The following is a 17,643-nucleotide window of genomic DNA, read 5'->3' on the forward strand; positions in this document are numbered from 1 at the left end:
AGAGAGAGTAGTGCGCAGATTGTGCATTAATGTGTTTGTATGTGTGCGTGAAAAGTGCACCGGTGAGAGCGGCGGCGCTCTCTCGCAGAACCGCGTGTGTTTTGTTTGGTGCATTCAGGTGAGTAACTTACCTAGCAGGCAGGCAAAACCTCGGCACACGATTTGTCGCATAGTATGGTCTGATAAAAATCAAAACAATTGTGTTTAATAAGATTGCGCATTTTACACCAAACTGGACAAATAAGCTCGTTTTCGTGTGTACTGCTATGGTGGATGTGAAAACATTTACCACACCAAATGTTCCGATCTGAGTGCTGCTGGCAAAAGTGCCTTAAAGGAAAATGTTGCTCTCAAGTACATGTGCTTTGGGTGCCGCAAGGAACAACTCTGCCTGAATGATATTAAGCAGAAATGCACAGAGCAATGCGAGAAAGTAAACAAGATGTGTGATGTCATGAATGCTGCTGAAGAACGTATCAAAAATGCCGCTGCGGATCAGTTGGATGAGTTCCAGAAGAATATTCTGCCGCTCTGCGTATCCAGCATCGAAGTTGCAATCAGCAGTGCAATTCAAGCTGCAGTGCTGAAAACCGCCTCGGATGAACATAGTGCAGCATCCGAAACTTCATCTGTAAGGAACTCGGCAAAGTCCTTTGCAGATGTTGTTAATTCCAATCCGAAAAACAAAAACAGCCAGCGTGCAGGAACACCTATCAGCGGTCAAACTGGAAACAACGAGAACGAAGGCGGTCTACTTAGATCGGGTAGAAAGCGCAATACTGCTGCAAGCACAAATTCGACTAATGTTGCATCGAAGCCTGCTGACAACGCCAAGGACAAAGCCGAGGACAAGGCCAAGGACAAAGCCGAGGACAAGGCCGAGGTCAAATCCAAGGACAATGTTCCAGCTTGGACTCCTAAAACTAAAGCAGTGAAACGAATGGAGCAGACGGTGCTATTCAAACCGAAAATTGGTCAAGCAGCAGAGATTACAAAGAGAGATATCCGGGAGAAGCTTGATCCTTCTCAGTTTGCTGTCAGTGACATTCGTTGCCGTGACAATGGTGAAGTGGTGATCCAATGCGATTCTAGCGAGGAAGCTTTGAAGATGCAGATCGAAGCTACAAATAAGCTTGCTGAAAAGTATGACGTTGATCTACAGAAAGCCCTCCGACCGCGTGTTAAAATTGTCGGTTTCTCCGAGCATTTATGTGAAACGGAGATCATCGACAAATTGAGGAAGCAGAATCGGCGTTTCTGAAAGTTGTACGGATAACGAAAAACGAAAAAGCGAAATTCAACGCCATGTCCATGGTCGTTGAAGTCGATGCGAGTTCATATGACATACTGATCAAACTCAAACGCGTCATTATTGAATGGGATCAGTGCAAGGTTGTCGAGTTAGTTGACGTTAATAGATGCTATAACTGCTCAGAATACGGTCACAAATCATCAACGTGCAGCAAACCAGTATGTTGCTCAAAATGTGCGGAACCGCATGACGCACGTGAGTGCGTATCTGACTAGGGTAAACGCTCCTATAGTTGCGGTACGTTAGAAGCGTTAGGTTCCTATAGTTGTGTATGGAGACTCCATACACAACTATAGGAACCTAACGCTTCTAACGTACCGCAACTATAGGAGCGTTTCCCCTATGTGAAATGCATTAACTGCCACCAGATGAATAGACAACAGAAAGCTTCTCCTGAGGAACAATTGGACGTTTGCCACGCTGCGTGGAGCACGGAATGCCCGCTCTATTTGAAACGGCGTAAGCGTGCGCGACAACGGATCGACTACTCAACATAGCAATCAGCTTCAATTGGAGGATACATTTCGTCAGTAGCAGAAGCGCACCCTGCTCTGTCAGGTAATTTAGAATCTAGTATATGCCCTGCCGAGGCACCAGATACTGCACAACACTTAAATGAGATTGCATTCCAGAACGCCCTATATCAGTCACCTATTGCCGAGATTACCGATGATGTAGACATATCTTCAAAAGCAGTTGGGAACCCTGCTTCGCCAGGTGAATTACATAGTATATGTGCTACCGAAGCCTGTGATACCGCATGCCACTCAAGTAACTCCGTATTCCAGAACTGCTCGGACGTCGACTACCTCAGCATATATTATCAGAACGTCAGAGGTCTTCGTACTAAAGTCGATAGCCTCTTTACCTCGGTTTGCGATCCGGTAATTGACGTTCTGATTTTCACCGAGACTTGGTTAAACGATCAGTTTCATTCATCGCAGCTGTGTGTACCGCAATGACCGTGATCCTATTAGAACGGGCAGAGAGAGAGGTGGTGGTGTGTTGATTGCTATCTCAAAAGGATACAGTTCATCAAAATCTGTTATCGAAGATGACAGCGGCATAGAACAGCTCTGGGTTAATGTGAATGGAGGCTCTCGGACAATCTGCCTAGGTGTCGTATACATCCCTCCTGATTATTCTACATCTGCGGCCTACATTGATAAACATATCGGATCGGCGTTAGCCATGTCTAAGAAACTGCAACATCAAGACTTTCACCTGCTGTTTGGCGATTACAACCAGCCTGGCCTTTGTTGGACGCCGTCAGCTACTGGACAGGATTACATTGCCTCTGTGGGCTCTACGTTTACTGCTGCAAGTGCTTCACTCGTGGATGGAATGGCGTTACTCGACATGAAGCAGATAAACCCTACTGTGAATTACCTGAACCGAACCTTGGACTTGATATTTGCTAATTCCGATGCAGTTAAACACTGTGATGTAATTGAAACACCTGAAGCTCTTATTGATGCTGACCCGTTCCATCCTCCAGTTTTGGTCAACCTTGGCTGTCCGCCTCTGGTTCGGTACAATGACATACCTGAGGAAAAAGAGTTCGACTTCTATCGTGCTGATTATGCTGGCTTGAGTGATGCTTTACGGACCACAGATTGGTCATTTCTGGATGTTGCTGACGTGAATGTGGCTGTTTCACTTTTCAACCAAACACTGACATAATTGCTTCGTGAATATGTCCCTCGACCCAGACCAAAGCTTAGGCCAGTTTGGTCAAATCCACGGCTTCAACGGCTTAAACGCAAGCGTTCTGCTGCTTTAAAGAAATACTCTCGTTCGCGAGATGTGATCACCAAACGCAACTTTTCTAAAGCCAGCAACCGGTATAGAAACTATAACCGTCATCTATATTCGACATATGTCTTGCGTAAGCAAAATGAGCTGAAACAAAATCCAAAACGTTTCTGGTCTTTCGTCAACGATAAACGTAAAGAAAGTGGTCTTCCAGCGCAAATGGTTCTAGGTGACCATTCAGCCTGCACACCTGAAGATATTTGTAACCTCTTCGCTCAGCAGTTCTCTGGTGTTTTCGCCTCTGGCAGGGCATCAGCTCAAGAGGTCCAGAAAGCCTTGCAATTCGTTCCTGAGAACGTTTGTGATATAACCATAACTAGCTTCAACGAAGTTGAAGATGCTATGAAACAGTTGAAATCGTCAGTGTCTCCTGGTCCAGATGGAATACCCTCGATTGTTCTGAAGAATTGTGCTACTTCGCTATCAAAACCGTTACAGATGATCATCTTTTCTTTTCCCGAATGGTGGAAGAAGTCATTCATCTTTCCCGTGTTCAAAAAAGGATACAGAGCAGATGTTACGAACTATCATCACCTCGCTTTGTGTTGGCTCAAAGCCCTTTGAGATTTTAATTTGAGGCTTATTGCAGCGTAGTATTGCGTAGTATATCTCAACTGATCAGCACGGCTTCTTCCCTGGACGGTCGATTAACACAAATCTAGTGGAGTTCTGCTCCTTTTGTCTGCAACACATGGAGAAAGGAGCACAAGTCGATACGGTGTACACGGACATCAAAGCAGCATTTGACCGTGTTGATCATGCTATATTGTTGGCTAAACTAAGGCACTTAGGCGCTTAGATGCTTTTGTGTGCTGGTTAGAATCGTTCCTAGCAAATCGCTTACTTTCTGTGAAATTGGGAAACGCTGAGTCGCGGTGTCGCAGGTGTCCCTCAGGGCAGCAACGTCTGGCCGTTACTCTTTTCGCTTTATTTCAACGATGTGTGCTTATTACTTCCTCCAGGATGCAAAATCGTGTACGCTGATGACCTTAAAATATACCTTGACCGCATTAATGTTGATGACTGCATTAAGATGCAGAAATTGATTGACACGTTTTATGAATGGTATGCTTGCAAATTGCTCAATATCAGCGTACCGAAGTGCTCTGTAATCAGTTTCAGCCGAATGAAGAGCACTATAGAATATCTTTATTCCATAAATTGCCAGCAAGTTCAGCGTGTGACAGTTGTGAAGGATCTTGGAGTTCTGTTGGACACAGGACTCTCATTCCATAACCACTACAATAGTATCATTGCTAAAGCGAACAAAAACCTTGATTTCATCATGAGAGTTATAAAGGAGTTTCGTGACCCGTATTGTTTGAGATCTCTTTATTATGCGCTTGTACGCTCCATCCTGGAGACAGCGACGGTAGTTTGGAGCCCCTACACCGACATCTGGTCAGCACGGATTGAATCTATACAGAGGAAGTTCATTAGGTTTGCGCTTCGAACTCTTCCCTGGATAGATCCGGTGGTACTTCCCCCATACGAAAACCGATGCAAGCTTTTAGGATTGGACACACTGGCTAAAAGGAGAGATGACATGCGTGCTGTATTTGTTGGAAAATTACTTTGCGGAATAATTGATTCCCCTAACATTTTGGCTAAGTTGAATTTGAACGTGACCTCGAGAGTTCTTCGTTCCACGAACTTCCTCCGTCTTCCTTTTCACCGGACAGTTTACGGTCAAAACAAACCAATATGTGCTATGTGTAACATTTTTAACTCTGTTTTCCACTTGTTTGACTTTAACGTTAGCGTTAAATGTCGTTTACGTAATCGCAATTTAGTATAGTTGTTTAAGTTTTTTGTACGTTTAAATCATGTAGACCATATTTGTCAGATGATTGTAGATAATAAATAAATAAAAAAAAGTGTGATAAAAGTGTGAGATTCCGTCTAATTGACACCAAAACGATATGACTTAAAAGTGCACTTTCATCACACTTTTTTGTATTTGTGTGGCAGTCCAGTTTCAGATGCAATCAGCAATATAATAATTGGTGATTGATTTTCTGCAGACCAACATGGGCGGGGCTTCATGATGTACAATTTGTCGTACTGTGTGTGGTGAAGGCTTACGATAAGTTGTTAGACTTGATGAGATTTCGTGGGAAATGTAACTACCAAATAGGGACCACGTAATTTGTTTTTGTAGAACGATGTTATTCATGTTATTTTAATATTTATCAAGATTTCTAATTTGATGTTTGGAGTTGTTAAAAGGCTCATATATTTGTCTGTGTTCTGAAACATGAAAATTGCCAAGCCAAGTCAATTGAATAAATTTTGAATTGTAAGAGATGGAACACAGTCTAAACATCTAATATTAAAAAAGAAGTGGAAATCCATAGAAAAAAATAATAAGATGCCGGATTAAAATTTTAAAATGTTAGCACCCTCCACCCACCCTCCTATGGGAATACAGGGTGTCTACTCAATAATACCTTAATAAAATTCCCTGAGTATATCAGGTTTTTCCAGGACTTCATCGGAAAATTTCCAGGTTTCCGAGAAACAAATTCCTTGAAATGGTCCTCAGAATTCCCTAGGATTTCCTTTTTGAGTTCTCTTAAAATAATTACAAGAATAACCTTGAAATTTCCCCAAATTTACCTCAAAACATCGTTGAAAATTAACTTAAAGCTTTCCTCAAATCTTCTTTAAAATACTCCTAAGAGTACTTTTCGAATCATTCTCTGGATTGTCATTTAATTCTTTTCAGAATTCCCATTGGATTTGCCTTCTTTTATTAGAACTCTACTTACAAGTACCATGGAGTTCTCCGTATAATTCACTTTCAGTTCTTCTTACAAATCCCTTAAAAAAGTCATCTCAAAATTTTGCAGTTTCTGGAAAGTTATGAAGAATGGCGGGTCGTTTGCGGGCAATCTGACCTCTCAACCTCCACTTTTCCATCCCTCCGCCCAATGCGGGGTTTTGCAGGCTCTTTACTCCAAGCTAGACCATACATAATAGTCCATTGGATTGAAATCCGGTGAGTTGGAAGGCCATTCCTCTTTCGACAAAAAGCTCGGAAAAAGTCGTTCGCAGAGACTAATAGCATAGAGGTAACTCTAAGACTAGTAGGTCCCGAAGAAACGAGCTCAACTTTTTGGATCAGCTCTGGTACTATCTTCGGTCCCAAGCTAATCGATTCGCCCCTCGAAACATAGGAAAATCCACGAACCCCTTATTTTATCTGTCAAACTTTCATAGCGAATCAAACAAACATTGTGTAGTACTAGAATTTTGACTGGAATGGGGTACGTTATTCGATTTGCTTGGGACCAATAGGCTAGTCAAGTAGTGAGCCAATTTAAAATCGTAGCAAACATGGATGAATGGACGGTTTGTTTTCCCACTAATCTGTTTCCTCGTTCAATTTAAGCAGTAGTATGCGCCGATTAAACGCCAAAAAGTTCTATACTTCACTCTTAAAATAAATCACATAACCAGTGGAAAATATCCATGTGAATTTCACAGAACTTTCATGTGATCCCATAATTGAAAATTGCACCACTAAATCACATGAACGTTATGTGTCCAATGAAATCTATATGATTTCTCATATAGAATTTCTAATGCTATGTGATATTCAGGTAAAAATCATTGTTTTTGTTTTTGGAAAAATACTATGTGCGTTCCTAATAGAAACTAAGTGAAAACTTTTTTCAGTGTTTCTTCTTCTACTTTTTAGACAAACACAAGGGGTGAGATAGCTTTACTCTAAGCTGCTTTTTTGCAACGAGTAACTCATTGTACCTCAAAATTTAGTCGACGTTCATCGATGTTTTTATCTGGTTACTCCTTGGCTTACTGCGTTTATCTCTTTTACATATTAGACATAAGTCTTGTTTGTAAACAAAATAGAATTGTTCGGCTATTGAAACGATGTGAATTCCAGATTTTGTTCAGAAAATGGCTTGAATGATGCCGGAAAAGCTTCGAAAGGGGACGAATTGGCATGGATTTTCATCTGCTTCTCTGTGCCGATTGGCTGCTGCTGCTGTTATTGTTTTCGAAGTGCTTTTTGTCCGTAGTCCTCCGTTTCAAAACGTTGAATGTGAATTAACTGTAGGTAGGTAGACATATGCGATTTGTTCTCGTAAAATAACCACAGGAATCGTTTTCAGATGTCCACCAAGGAGAACGTGAAATCTTTGTGGGAAATCACATACATAGGAAATATCTTCCCTGTTGGATAAAAACTGATTAACATTCGATTCCCAATTCCGGCTCCGAAGGAAACGCTGCCAACCACTATCCCACAATGTTCAGCCACAACATCAACACAGCCGACACTGCTGAAGTCGAAGAGGAGGAGGACGATGAAGACACAGCTCCCAATATTTCCGGTGAGTACCTACGATCTTTATCCAGACTTCAAACCCATCATCGATCTAACCGACGAAATCGAAGTGAACACCGGTGAGGAAGCACTGCAGATGCTTCAGAAAGAGTGGAAGGAAAAGGTTATTGGCAATCTGAAGATTCTCAAGAGTAAATCCGATTCAACCAAGTACAGACTTTGCTGACGAAAAAGCGAAGAACGAAACAAAAAAAACAACAATTTTTTCCTCCTGGATGAAATTTAATTTTTAAAGAAGTTATGTTCAACTTCAACGGAGACTTCCTTCGACGGCCTCAGCAGAATCTCGGTGGTGTATGGCAGAAAACGGCAGGTTGTTGAGCGATGGGAACGGGATCGCTTCGACGAGTGGGCGGGTTACGTATAATTTGCCGGATCTGGAATATTTGGTCAGGCGGATCGAGTTCTTCTACCACATCAAGCCGTCTTCGCACCTTCATATGTTGCTGTGATGTGAAAAGTGAGAATGCAAATGACAGCGATCTTCCTCACCGAGCAATGTGAGTTACTCGAGGTGCCTCAAAAGCAACCAGCGTTGCCAGATTGTTTTCAAGCTTATCGGTATCAAATGTTTAAAAAATCGGTATTTATCGGTTTTCACTATTTTAATAAACTTTATATTTTTGCCTTTTTGTAGGCAAAAATTCAAACTTTTGAACTAAGAATGAAGTAGAAAGAAGAAATTTCCGGGAATATTTTAAATAGTCATTTAATGATACAAAAAAAAAACTTCCAGATAAAGAATAAAGAAGATATAGTGATGAAAGATTGCAGGACATTCTAAGAAATGTCGGAAAATCATCCGATGAGGATCTTCCAAGAAAAATATTGAGAAACTTCTGGCGAACACTTTAGAAACTTTCGTAAAAAATCAGATAACACACCCAGAGGAAACCAGAAAAGTTTTGGAAGTTGGAAAGCAATTCCAGGGAAAGTCATAAGAAGCTCAGAAAAACCTTCCAATAGAAGTCGAAAAAAACCTACGGATCATGACTTAAACCTCCACAAAACGAAAGAAACGTGCGAGAGAACTTCCTGTAGAAGAAACTTTTTGGGGGCGCTGGGAGAAACTTCCTAAGGTAGATTGGAGGAAACTTATGGAAAAAGCCAGAGGCCAGAGGGCTTACGAAACAGTCGCAAGATACTTCAAGGAGAAGTTGGGAAAAATCTGGAAGATATAAATTTCTGGGCGATGTTAGCAACATTTCCTGAAGTTCCTTACAAATGATTCAGCAATATTCCTAATATTTATAAAACATCCCTGAAACCCCACAATTTCTCTTAAATTTTCAGAACATTCCTGAACTGCACTTCGGAATATCCCTTAATTCCTTGGAACTCCTTGAAAGTTCTTGCAATTTTCCTAAAGATGATGGGGATGTTTTGAAGTTTACAAAGTTTTCGTGAACCTCTCGGAACTTTGCTGAAATTTTTAGAAATTCCCTGAGCTTCTCCGTACTCCTTTAAGTGATCAGAAATTTTCATTAATTGATGTGTCCTGATGTTCTCAGAGCTTCCCTAAGATAACTATCTCAATTTTCCTGAAACAAATGGAAGTGTCCTGAAAACCATTAAATTTCTATGAAGTTCTTTGAACTTGTGAAGTTTTCAAAATATTTCAGATTTTTCCTTAAGTTTACTGGAGTTCTCTGGACTTTCCTGAAATTCCCGGTTTCTCGAATTTTAACAGCAGTGAATGAAACTGTCTTTAATTTATCGGAACTTACCCTTACATATCTTTAAACTTACTCCTGAAATGTTCCTGCAGTTTTCCTGAAGCTAATGCATTCTTAGCAGACTGCGAGGCAGGCGACGTGTGGCCATGGATTGAGTAGAGTGGAGAAGACTTCTTCGGACAGCAGAGGACAACAAGGCGTGATAGGTAAGGTAAGGGAGAAGACGAAAGAACCTTTCAAGGGAAGCCAGCAGAAGCTTCCAAGGGAAGTCGAAACAGATTGTAAAATAACTTACAGAGTAAGCTGAACGAAAATTCCTACACATTTAGATTTTTCTACCGAGTTCGACTGTGCAAATCTCGGCAAAAATAAGTTTCGCTGAGATCTCAGCAAATGTGACATTTGATTGCTGAGTCTCGGATAATGCTTAGCTGAATTGTTTGCTGAGATATCAGTGAAACTTTTTTTTTCGCCGATTCTTGCACAGCCGAGCTCGGTAGAAAAAAAACTCAGTGTGTAGGGAAAGTTGGAAGAAACTTCGAAGGGAAGATTATAAAAATTTCAGGAAGTTGAAAAATCAACATTTTGATGGATTTATTTGTTCACTGAATAAAAGTATTTCCCGATTTTCAGGAATTACCGGGATGCACCATCAGTTGTTTCTCGACCCCTTGGTAGCCAAAAAAGGCGAGAAAATGGAATCATTAGTCGAAAGAATATCATGCATAAGACATTTTAAAAGAAGACATTTTTTTTAGAGGGGACTCAAAAATTTGAATATTTAAAAAGATGAAAGCCTCTCATAATAGTTTCAGCGCGGGCGAGCAGTAATCATTTTGATTATTAAAAAAAAATCGGTATGAATAAGTATGAAAACTCAAAAATCGGTATTCTGAGAAAACTTATCTGTACATCGGTATACAGTTTGAAAATCGGTATAAATACCGATAAATCGGTATATCTGGCAACGCTGAAAGCAACTCTAAAATTGCTCATGATTAGGAGCTGTCTTACCCCTTGGACAAACACATCTATTAACAGTGAAGACACAAACCGTGTTGCTGCAAACGACTTTCAAGGTGAATCGCTGAGAAATCCTTATTCTTGGAACCACTTTGAAACTTTAAGTGCACAAATTTCAGTATCTACGACACGTGCAACATCCACGTTTGCTGCACTGCAGCATACATGAAGTAGCAAATTCAGGTGAAATGGGGCACCGACTTCCGAGATTTGTGTAATTGAAAATTCGAAGTGGAAGTGCATGTATAGCCTACGTGGCGGCCATTTGTGGACTCTACAAGGAATCACCTTAACTACGACAACGGGGACGCGTGGCGTGGTACATATTATAAAATAACACTCATGAAAACTAAAGAGACTGGATTGGGTAAAGATGCGACATCTTATCCATTTGACAGGTCTTCTGCTCGATTGGAATAACTTTTACTATGATTTTAATGAAAACGAGTTGGACGATGCATTTACGGGACGACGACGACGATGAATGCTCTGTTTTGGTCGAATGATCACATCACCCGATGGACGAACACCGACGAACATGATACAACGATAATTTGTATTGACTGCAGTCTATCCTGGACCTGGCTCTCTCATAGTAAGTTGAGACCTGTCAAGAAAGCCCATACACTAGGGTCTAATAAACTCTTTTTGGGAACTCCGACCCATGGCCTCATTGCCTGGTCGAACATCGCTGGCGGAAAATACACCAAGATTCCGTCCAGCTGCATCCGCTACCTCATATGAGCTGCTACCCCGAAACCTTCCTGTACTTTTCATCACTTTCCTGTAGATTGTCTTTAACTTTTTCTAATAATTTGCCTCCTTCCAATTTTCCAATGTTTCCCTCGCCCCTACAGAAAGTTCCCTCTCATCTGGTCCGATTTGTCCGCTCCACTGGAATAGCATGGCTATGCCTCGCATTTGGCCAGTGACGGTTTCCTCTTTGCTTGAGCAGAGACTGAAACTCCTTTCTTGTAAAGGTCGTGGCATTAAAGGGTGTCCACGATGAAATTGCCACACTATGAAATTGCTCTAACTTTTTAACCGTTGGGTAGAATTTAATGAAAATTTGGGTGGATTTAGTTCATAGTGCATTATTTACATCCTGCAAGTTTTAAAGTCCTGTGATCAAAACTCGCGGAAATGGAGTCGAAAGAACAGCTCGTGCGTGATAAAATCTTGCGCATTCATCACGAGAACAAGGATCTCTCGCATCGTTCCATCGCTAAAACGTTGGGAATCGCGAATTCCACGGTGTCGCGAGTGATTAAGCGGTTCGAGGAACGGTTGACCACCGATCGGAAGCCCAGAAGTGAAGGAAAAAGTATTCCGTACAACACCAAAAATCACAACCGCGTAGTTGGGGCCTTCAACCGAAATCCGAACGCCTCCGTTAGGGATGTGGCTAAGAAGCTGCACCTAAGCCGAAGTTTTGTCCAGAAGGCCAAAACTAAGGCTGGGATTCGAACGTTCAAGGTACAAAAGGCCCCTAATCGCGACGAGAAGCAGAACAAGTCCGCCAAAACCCGTGCCAGGAAGTTGTACCTCAACATGATGACGAAATTTGAATTCTGCATCATGGACGACGAAACATATGTGAAGGCCGACTTCAAATAGATCCCCGGCAACCTGTTTTTCACGGCCAAGGATAAGTTCAGCGTTCCGGAGCATGTCCGCACTCAGAAGATGTCCAAATTTGCGAAGAAATTCCTGGTTTGGCAAGCCATCTGCACGTGCGGGAAGCGGAATGCACCTTTCGTGACCCAGGACACGATGAACAGACAGGTGTACATAAAAGAGTGCCTCCAGAAGCGGCTGCTTCCTCTCCTGAAGGCCCACAACGTCCCAACAATCTTCTGGCCGGATTTGGCCTCATGCCACTACTCCAAGGACGTGCTGAAGTGGTATGCGGACAATAAGGTCAATTTCGTGCCGAAAATGTTCAACCCTCCCAACACTCCGGAGCTCCGCCCCATCGAGAAGTACTGGGCGATTATGAAGCAGCACCTTCTTAAACGACCTAAGGCAGTGAAGACAGTCGAGGAACTGAAGAAAGTATCGGTTTACATGCAAAAAACGGTTGATTCACAGGTTGTGCAGAATCTTATGGCCGGGGTTAAGGCCAAGGTGCGGGCATTTGCGTATGGACTGTAAATAAAATACGAGTAAAATGGTAAAATGAAGTTTAATAGTTATTTCTCAATCCCTGAAAATTTGATGGCAATCGGATGAAGAATCAATTTTGTGTGTGGCAATTTCATCGTGGACACCCTTTATCACTAATTACCACTTCAGGAATCCAAATGTCCTCCACTATTTTGCACATCCCTTTCGCCTCGATCGTTTTCACAGGAACCAGAATACCCAAGTAACCAACAAGCCCGCTAACTACCCGATAATCGCCCTTTTTGCGATATAAGGTAAATATAGGGTTTCCGAACTTTATATCAGTCGTATAGCAGCCTTATATACCAAAAAGGGCGATTAATGGTTGGTTACTTGGGTAGTCTATTTAGAAAAAAAATGTCCATAAGGACTACTAAATGGCAGTTTCCATTCCTGCTTCTAGGAAGACTATGGATTTAATCGAGTGCTAATATTTGGAAAGGCCTCTCGGTGTCCTTCGGTCTGCCCATTTCCAGTGCAGAAGCTACAGTAGCCTTGCATTGTTTGCACGATACACAAGCTCGCAGATAACGTTTGGTATCCATGGCCATTTTTGGCCAGTAGTACCGTACTTTAATCCACCGTAACCGTTGTCGTGTTATTGTCGCAATACAGACTCCCGCACAGACTCTTGTGGTACGCAAAGCTTCCATTGAAACCGGTAGTCTAAGACGTCCGAAGCTGCAGACACGAACTTGTACCCTTGTACAGCTTCTTATTCTCGATCTTGAAATCCACGAAACTCTCTGGATCTTTTTCGACCTTTCTATACTGCTTTGAGTAGCAGTCGTTGTCTTTTGCCACTACTATGGCTTCTACCGCTCTCGAAAGTGCATCGGCTACGACGTTCTCAGATCCTTTTCTATGCCGGAACTGTATATCGTACTGCTGCAACAATATGCTCAACCTACTGAGTTTGGAGGATGGCTTCCACTTCTTATTCACAATGAACGAAAGAGTCAGCGTAAACCAGCCTCCTTCAACGTAAGGCCGTAACCACTGTATCGATTCCAACGCAGCTAGACCTTCCTTTTCTGCTCAATGCTGAGCCTATGCGAATAGTACGCAACGACGTGTTCTGCATCGGTTTGGATTTTGAATGGCAAGTCAAATCAGGAGTTAGCAAGAACCGGTGCTGTGATTAACTTAACTTCCCCTTCAAATATTGAATGCCTTCTCCGCTTTCGATATTCCAGGCCACCACTTTCGGTTTTCCTTTCAATAAATCCGTCAGTGGGGTGGTAACCTCACTACAGCAGTCAACAAATCACTAAAATACGCCTGAGTGATCGAACTGACGATGGTCTCTCAAAGTTGACGATGGCCTCCACTTTGTCTGGGTTGGGTCTTACTCCTTGCTCAGACAAGATAAACCTAAGGTTAGGCAACTCTAGAACGCAAAATTTCGATTTTTCTAAATTAATCGACAAACTGGCCGCATTCAGTCGCCACATTATGAGTAGAAATATGAAGGAATTTCAAACCAATCCCGATATAGAGCTGATTTATCAACCGATGGAAACTAACGATTTTAAATTGGCTCACTACTTGACTAGCCTATTGGTCCCAAACTCGTTCCCAAGTACATCTATAAGCGTACCCCATTCTAGTCAAAATTCCAGTACTACGCTATGTTTTTTTTTGATTCGCTATGAAGTTTGACAGATAAAATGAGGGGTTCGTGGATTTTTCTATGTTTCGAGGGGTGCATCGCTTAGCTTGGGACCGAAAATAGTACCAGAGCTGAGCCAAAAAGTTTAACTCGTTTCTTCGGAACCTTCTGGTCTTAGAGTTACCTCTATGGATTTATTGCGTCCACATTCTGGACCATGTTTGACAAGGAATTACCTTTAAAGGCAATATTACAATACTATTCGGTAATGAGATGCACAGACGATTATGCACCTGCACGAAAGCAAATAATACCTATAAACAGTCAGTCCACGCAAAATAAAATACAATTAAAGGTTTGTTTTGTTGCGAGTACGCATGTGCAGTGTGTCGAGTGAGTTGACGAGAGCGCTACCTGTACAAGAGTAGTAGAAACTAATTCTGTTGGAGGAGACAAGGAATGTCGATTAAAACATTTCGATAACTATTAAATTTAGCGTATGAAAGCAAAAATGCATAATGTGCATCCACACGGCCATGTTAAGACACTGCAAGCTATGTTCAGCACACAGATCGATGAAAGAAGGTATTATCTACACGGAGAACAAATTCGTTAAGTTAAGATAACAATCCTAATAGTTACTTACACATGGAAAAATATTGTTGTTTGAAAGAAACTAATAGTTATTCCAACATTAATTTGACCGTCAACTCAATCATATCTACCTACTAGATTCAACTGTTCATCTTATACTCATTTCAACTATAACTTTAATCAATTATAACAACCGTCAAATGTAATTTATTTATATAATTTGGTTTCATGTGATCATCATAAATCCACATACTTTTAACTTGTGATGCGTAGAGCAGGCGATAAGATAGCTGGCTCTCACACAGATGAACACGGTTCAAATCTAAGTTGAATGTTCTTGTTCACTTTTTTTATGATTTTGCAGTTGTGTTTTTGAGATCGATAAAGAAGCAAAACAAACTTCCTTAATATGTCGATAATGAAGAGCAGTTCGTTTAATAAACATTGCAAAATTTTGCTTTCCTAACAATAGTTTTCTTGAATCAACTAAAACTTAGTTGTATTTTGAAGTTTGACGTTTGTTCATCTACTGAAAAATATAGTTGAGCCAACCGAGGAGCCAACTATGAACTATAGTTGTTGCCCTCTATATATAGTCAAATCAACTATAGTTTCGGGTTAACTCTAAAACAATTGAACAATATAGTTATTTTGACCGGAAAAATAATTACGTCTGCTATAATTTGTTCTCCGTGTAGCTTCTAATACGACAAACACAACAAGAAACGGTTATGTACCCAAGTTATTAACGAAAGAGAAAGTCGATGACGAGAATCGATCAATGTTACTTAGGACCTAATGCATTGTTTAGCTTGAAATGTGTGATCATTATACTAAAACTTGATTTTTATTTATAAAACTCCACATTATTTGAGTTAGAAATCTTTTCCCTGTCTTTGATCTGCTGCTTCAATGCGCGCAACACAGCTGTCAAGAGAGCGACGTTAGCCTTCTGCTATCAGTGGCGGCTCACTCACTCACTCACTCATGGGATGTTTTTGTTTACATCTTACGATGCAGTGATAAGACTCGTACCGCGCTGAATTAGTACTGAACACTTTTAACTGAGCAAAAAATCCGACCAACATGGAACTCAGCCAGTATTCCGCAGCGTGCCGCTTATGTCTGAGGTACGACACCACATTCTACGAAATATTCAACAACAAAGCCGTTGAGGAGAAAATTCGGAAGGTGTTCAAGTTCACGGTAAGTCGCTCTCTGTGATGATTGGAAAAATCACCCGTCGCTGCACTTCGAATCCAAATCAGATCCTGTATGCCACCTAGTCATTCCCTACCTCCTACTTTTCATTCAAACGAAATTAAGATATCCCCATTGTATTCCAACAGCTCCGAAACAGCTATCAGCTGTCGCATCTAATTTGCCTGCCCTGCCACGAGAACCTCAACCGCTTCGATGAGTTTGCGGATGTTGTTCGGAAGAATCAGGATTTCTTGAATCACCTTCACGAAGGTCACTCGCACCCGGAGGCAGTAGATGTGGTCACCACTGTGAGCGGTACTAATCCTTGGGGCATCGAACATCCGGCGGTTGACTGTGAGCCCAAAGTGCAGGATGACGGACGTCCCGCTTCAGAATGCGATGTACCCGAAGGGGCACGCGGCTCCGGATCGCAGAAGGTTCAAAAGAAGTACAGTCCCAGGTCCAAGGGGAACGACATCATTAGGAAATATCTGACTCTGTATTGCGATGTTTGCGGTGAAAATTCGGAGCATTTCGAGAATTTTGCCAAATTGACAAAGCACTTCAAAAAAGAGCACTACACTCGAGGTTATGCCATCTGCTGTGATCGAAAGTTCATCCGGAAGGATCGCCTGTTGGATCACATCACAGTCCATCTCAATCCTAATGCGTACAAGTGCACCGAATGTGGCCACCGAAGCAAAAGTGCCCTGTTGCTCGAGGTTCACCGGAAGCAGCACAATAAAAGCGATCGTCGGTACGTCTGTGACCAGTGCGAGCAGACTTTTGTGACCAAGTCGCAGCTGTACAATCATACGGCCAAGCATGGTGTCAAGCGACACGTATGCAATACATGTGGGAAGGCGTAAGTTTTGATTGTTGATTTGATGTAACATTAAGAAACATTCTAAGCCCCAATTTCCATCTTTCCGCAGATTTGGACACAAGTTCCTTCTCACAAAACACCGATTGAAGCACGAGAACTCGCCGAAATTTATCTGTGAAATTTGTGCCAAACAACTCGCAACGCTGAGCAGTTTGAATTGCCATATGAAAGCTCACAACCAGGCATCGGACACGAAGGTGCAGTGTCACGTCTGTGCCAAGTGGTTCAAAAATGCCGAAACGCTCCGGTCGCACGTCAACGCCCGGCACAAGGATCAGCGCGACCATCGGTGCGAACCGTGCAATAAGGTTTATCCCACGGGAAGCGCCTTGCTGGAGCACGTACGCATGGTTCACCAGAAGGATGCCAAACATAGCTGTGACCAGTGCGATAAGAGATTTTTCAAGAAGTCCATTCTGACGGTAAGATGTCTTTAGCGAAAGGTTGTATGATCTTTAATTAAACAAAATTTAAATTCCCAGGAACACATCAAACGAGCCCACAGCGGACCGACGCCGAAGGCACTCTTCCAGTGTGAATTCTGTGAGAAAGAATACCTGCACAGTAACAACTACTTTTTCCACCGGAAGAAGGCACATCCCGAGGAGTATGCTCGGTTGAGACTTGAAAGGGAGCAGCAGCAGCAGCAACAGTTGGCGGTGGTGAATGACGCGGGAGATGCTTCAAAGGCGCAGTCCAGCTGCGCCAAATAAAGTTACCGGGCTATTTATGTTTTACCCTCCTGCTGTATTTTAATTTAACCGTAAAACTAAACCTGATTAAATATAACAATGAAACATTAAGTAAAATGAATCTATTAAGAGTTTGCATGATGTCTGCATTGCTCCGACCGAGAAATGGTTGTCCGGGAAATGTAATACTCAATTCTGCTACTGTTTTTTATTCGTGTGATTTGCAACAAAATTTAGTGCCACTTGTTTAATTGTGTTTGCTTTGGAAACTAGACTATTGAAGAAGTTA

General features: G+C 41.9%; 3 protein-coding genes across 10 annotated transcripts in view; 2 read left to right on the forward strand and 1 right to left on the reverse strand.

The window, feature by feature from the left end:
* The window catches only part of Asap (ArfGAP domain of ASAP), a 480,120-nt gene that overhangs the window by 192,227 nt on the left and 270,250 nt on the right, over positions 1-17,643 (forward strand). The gene's annotated exons all lie outside the window — the stretch shown is intronic.
* Positions 1-17,643, reverse strand: part of Gyg (Glycogenin) — a 131,768-nt gene that overhangs the window by 12,722 nt on the left and 101,403 nt on the right. The window lies entirely within an intron of this gene.
* LOC135706952 (zinc finger protein 2-like) lies at positions 15,490-17,538 on the forward strand. Its single transcript, XM_065228645.1, has 4 exons — positions 15,490-15,779; positions 15,923-16,641; positions 16,712-17,084; positions 17,145-17,538. The coding sequence occupies exons 1-4, from the start codon at positions 15,660-15,662 to the stop codon at positions 17,373-17,375; spliced, it is 1,443 nt and encodes a 480-aa protein (XP_065084717.1). The 5' UTR covers positions 15,490-15,659; the 3' UTR covers positions 17,376-17,538.

Source organism: Ochlerotatus camptorhynchus, unplaced genomic scaffold (genome assembly GCF_037179485.1).
Source record: "Ochlerotatus camptorhynchus isolate MF236.1 unplaced genomic scaffold, CSIRO-AGI_Acam_v1.1 ptg000023l, whole genome shotgun sequence".
Classification (NCBI taxonomy): Eukaryota; Metazoa; Arthropoda; class Insecta; order Diptera; family Culicidae; genus Ochlerotatus; species Ochlerotatus camptorhynchus.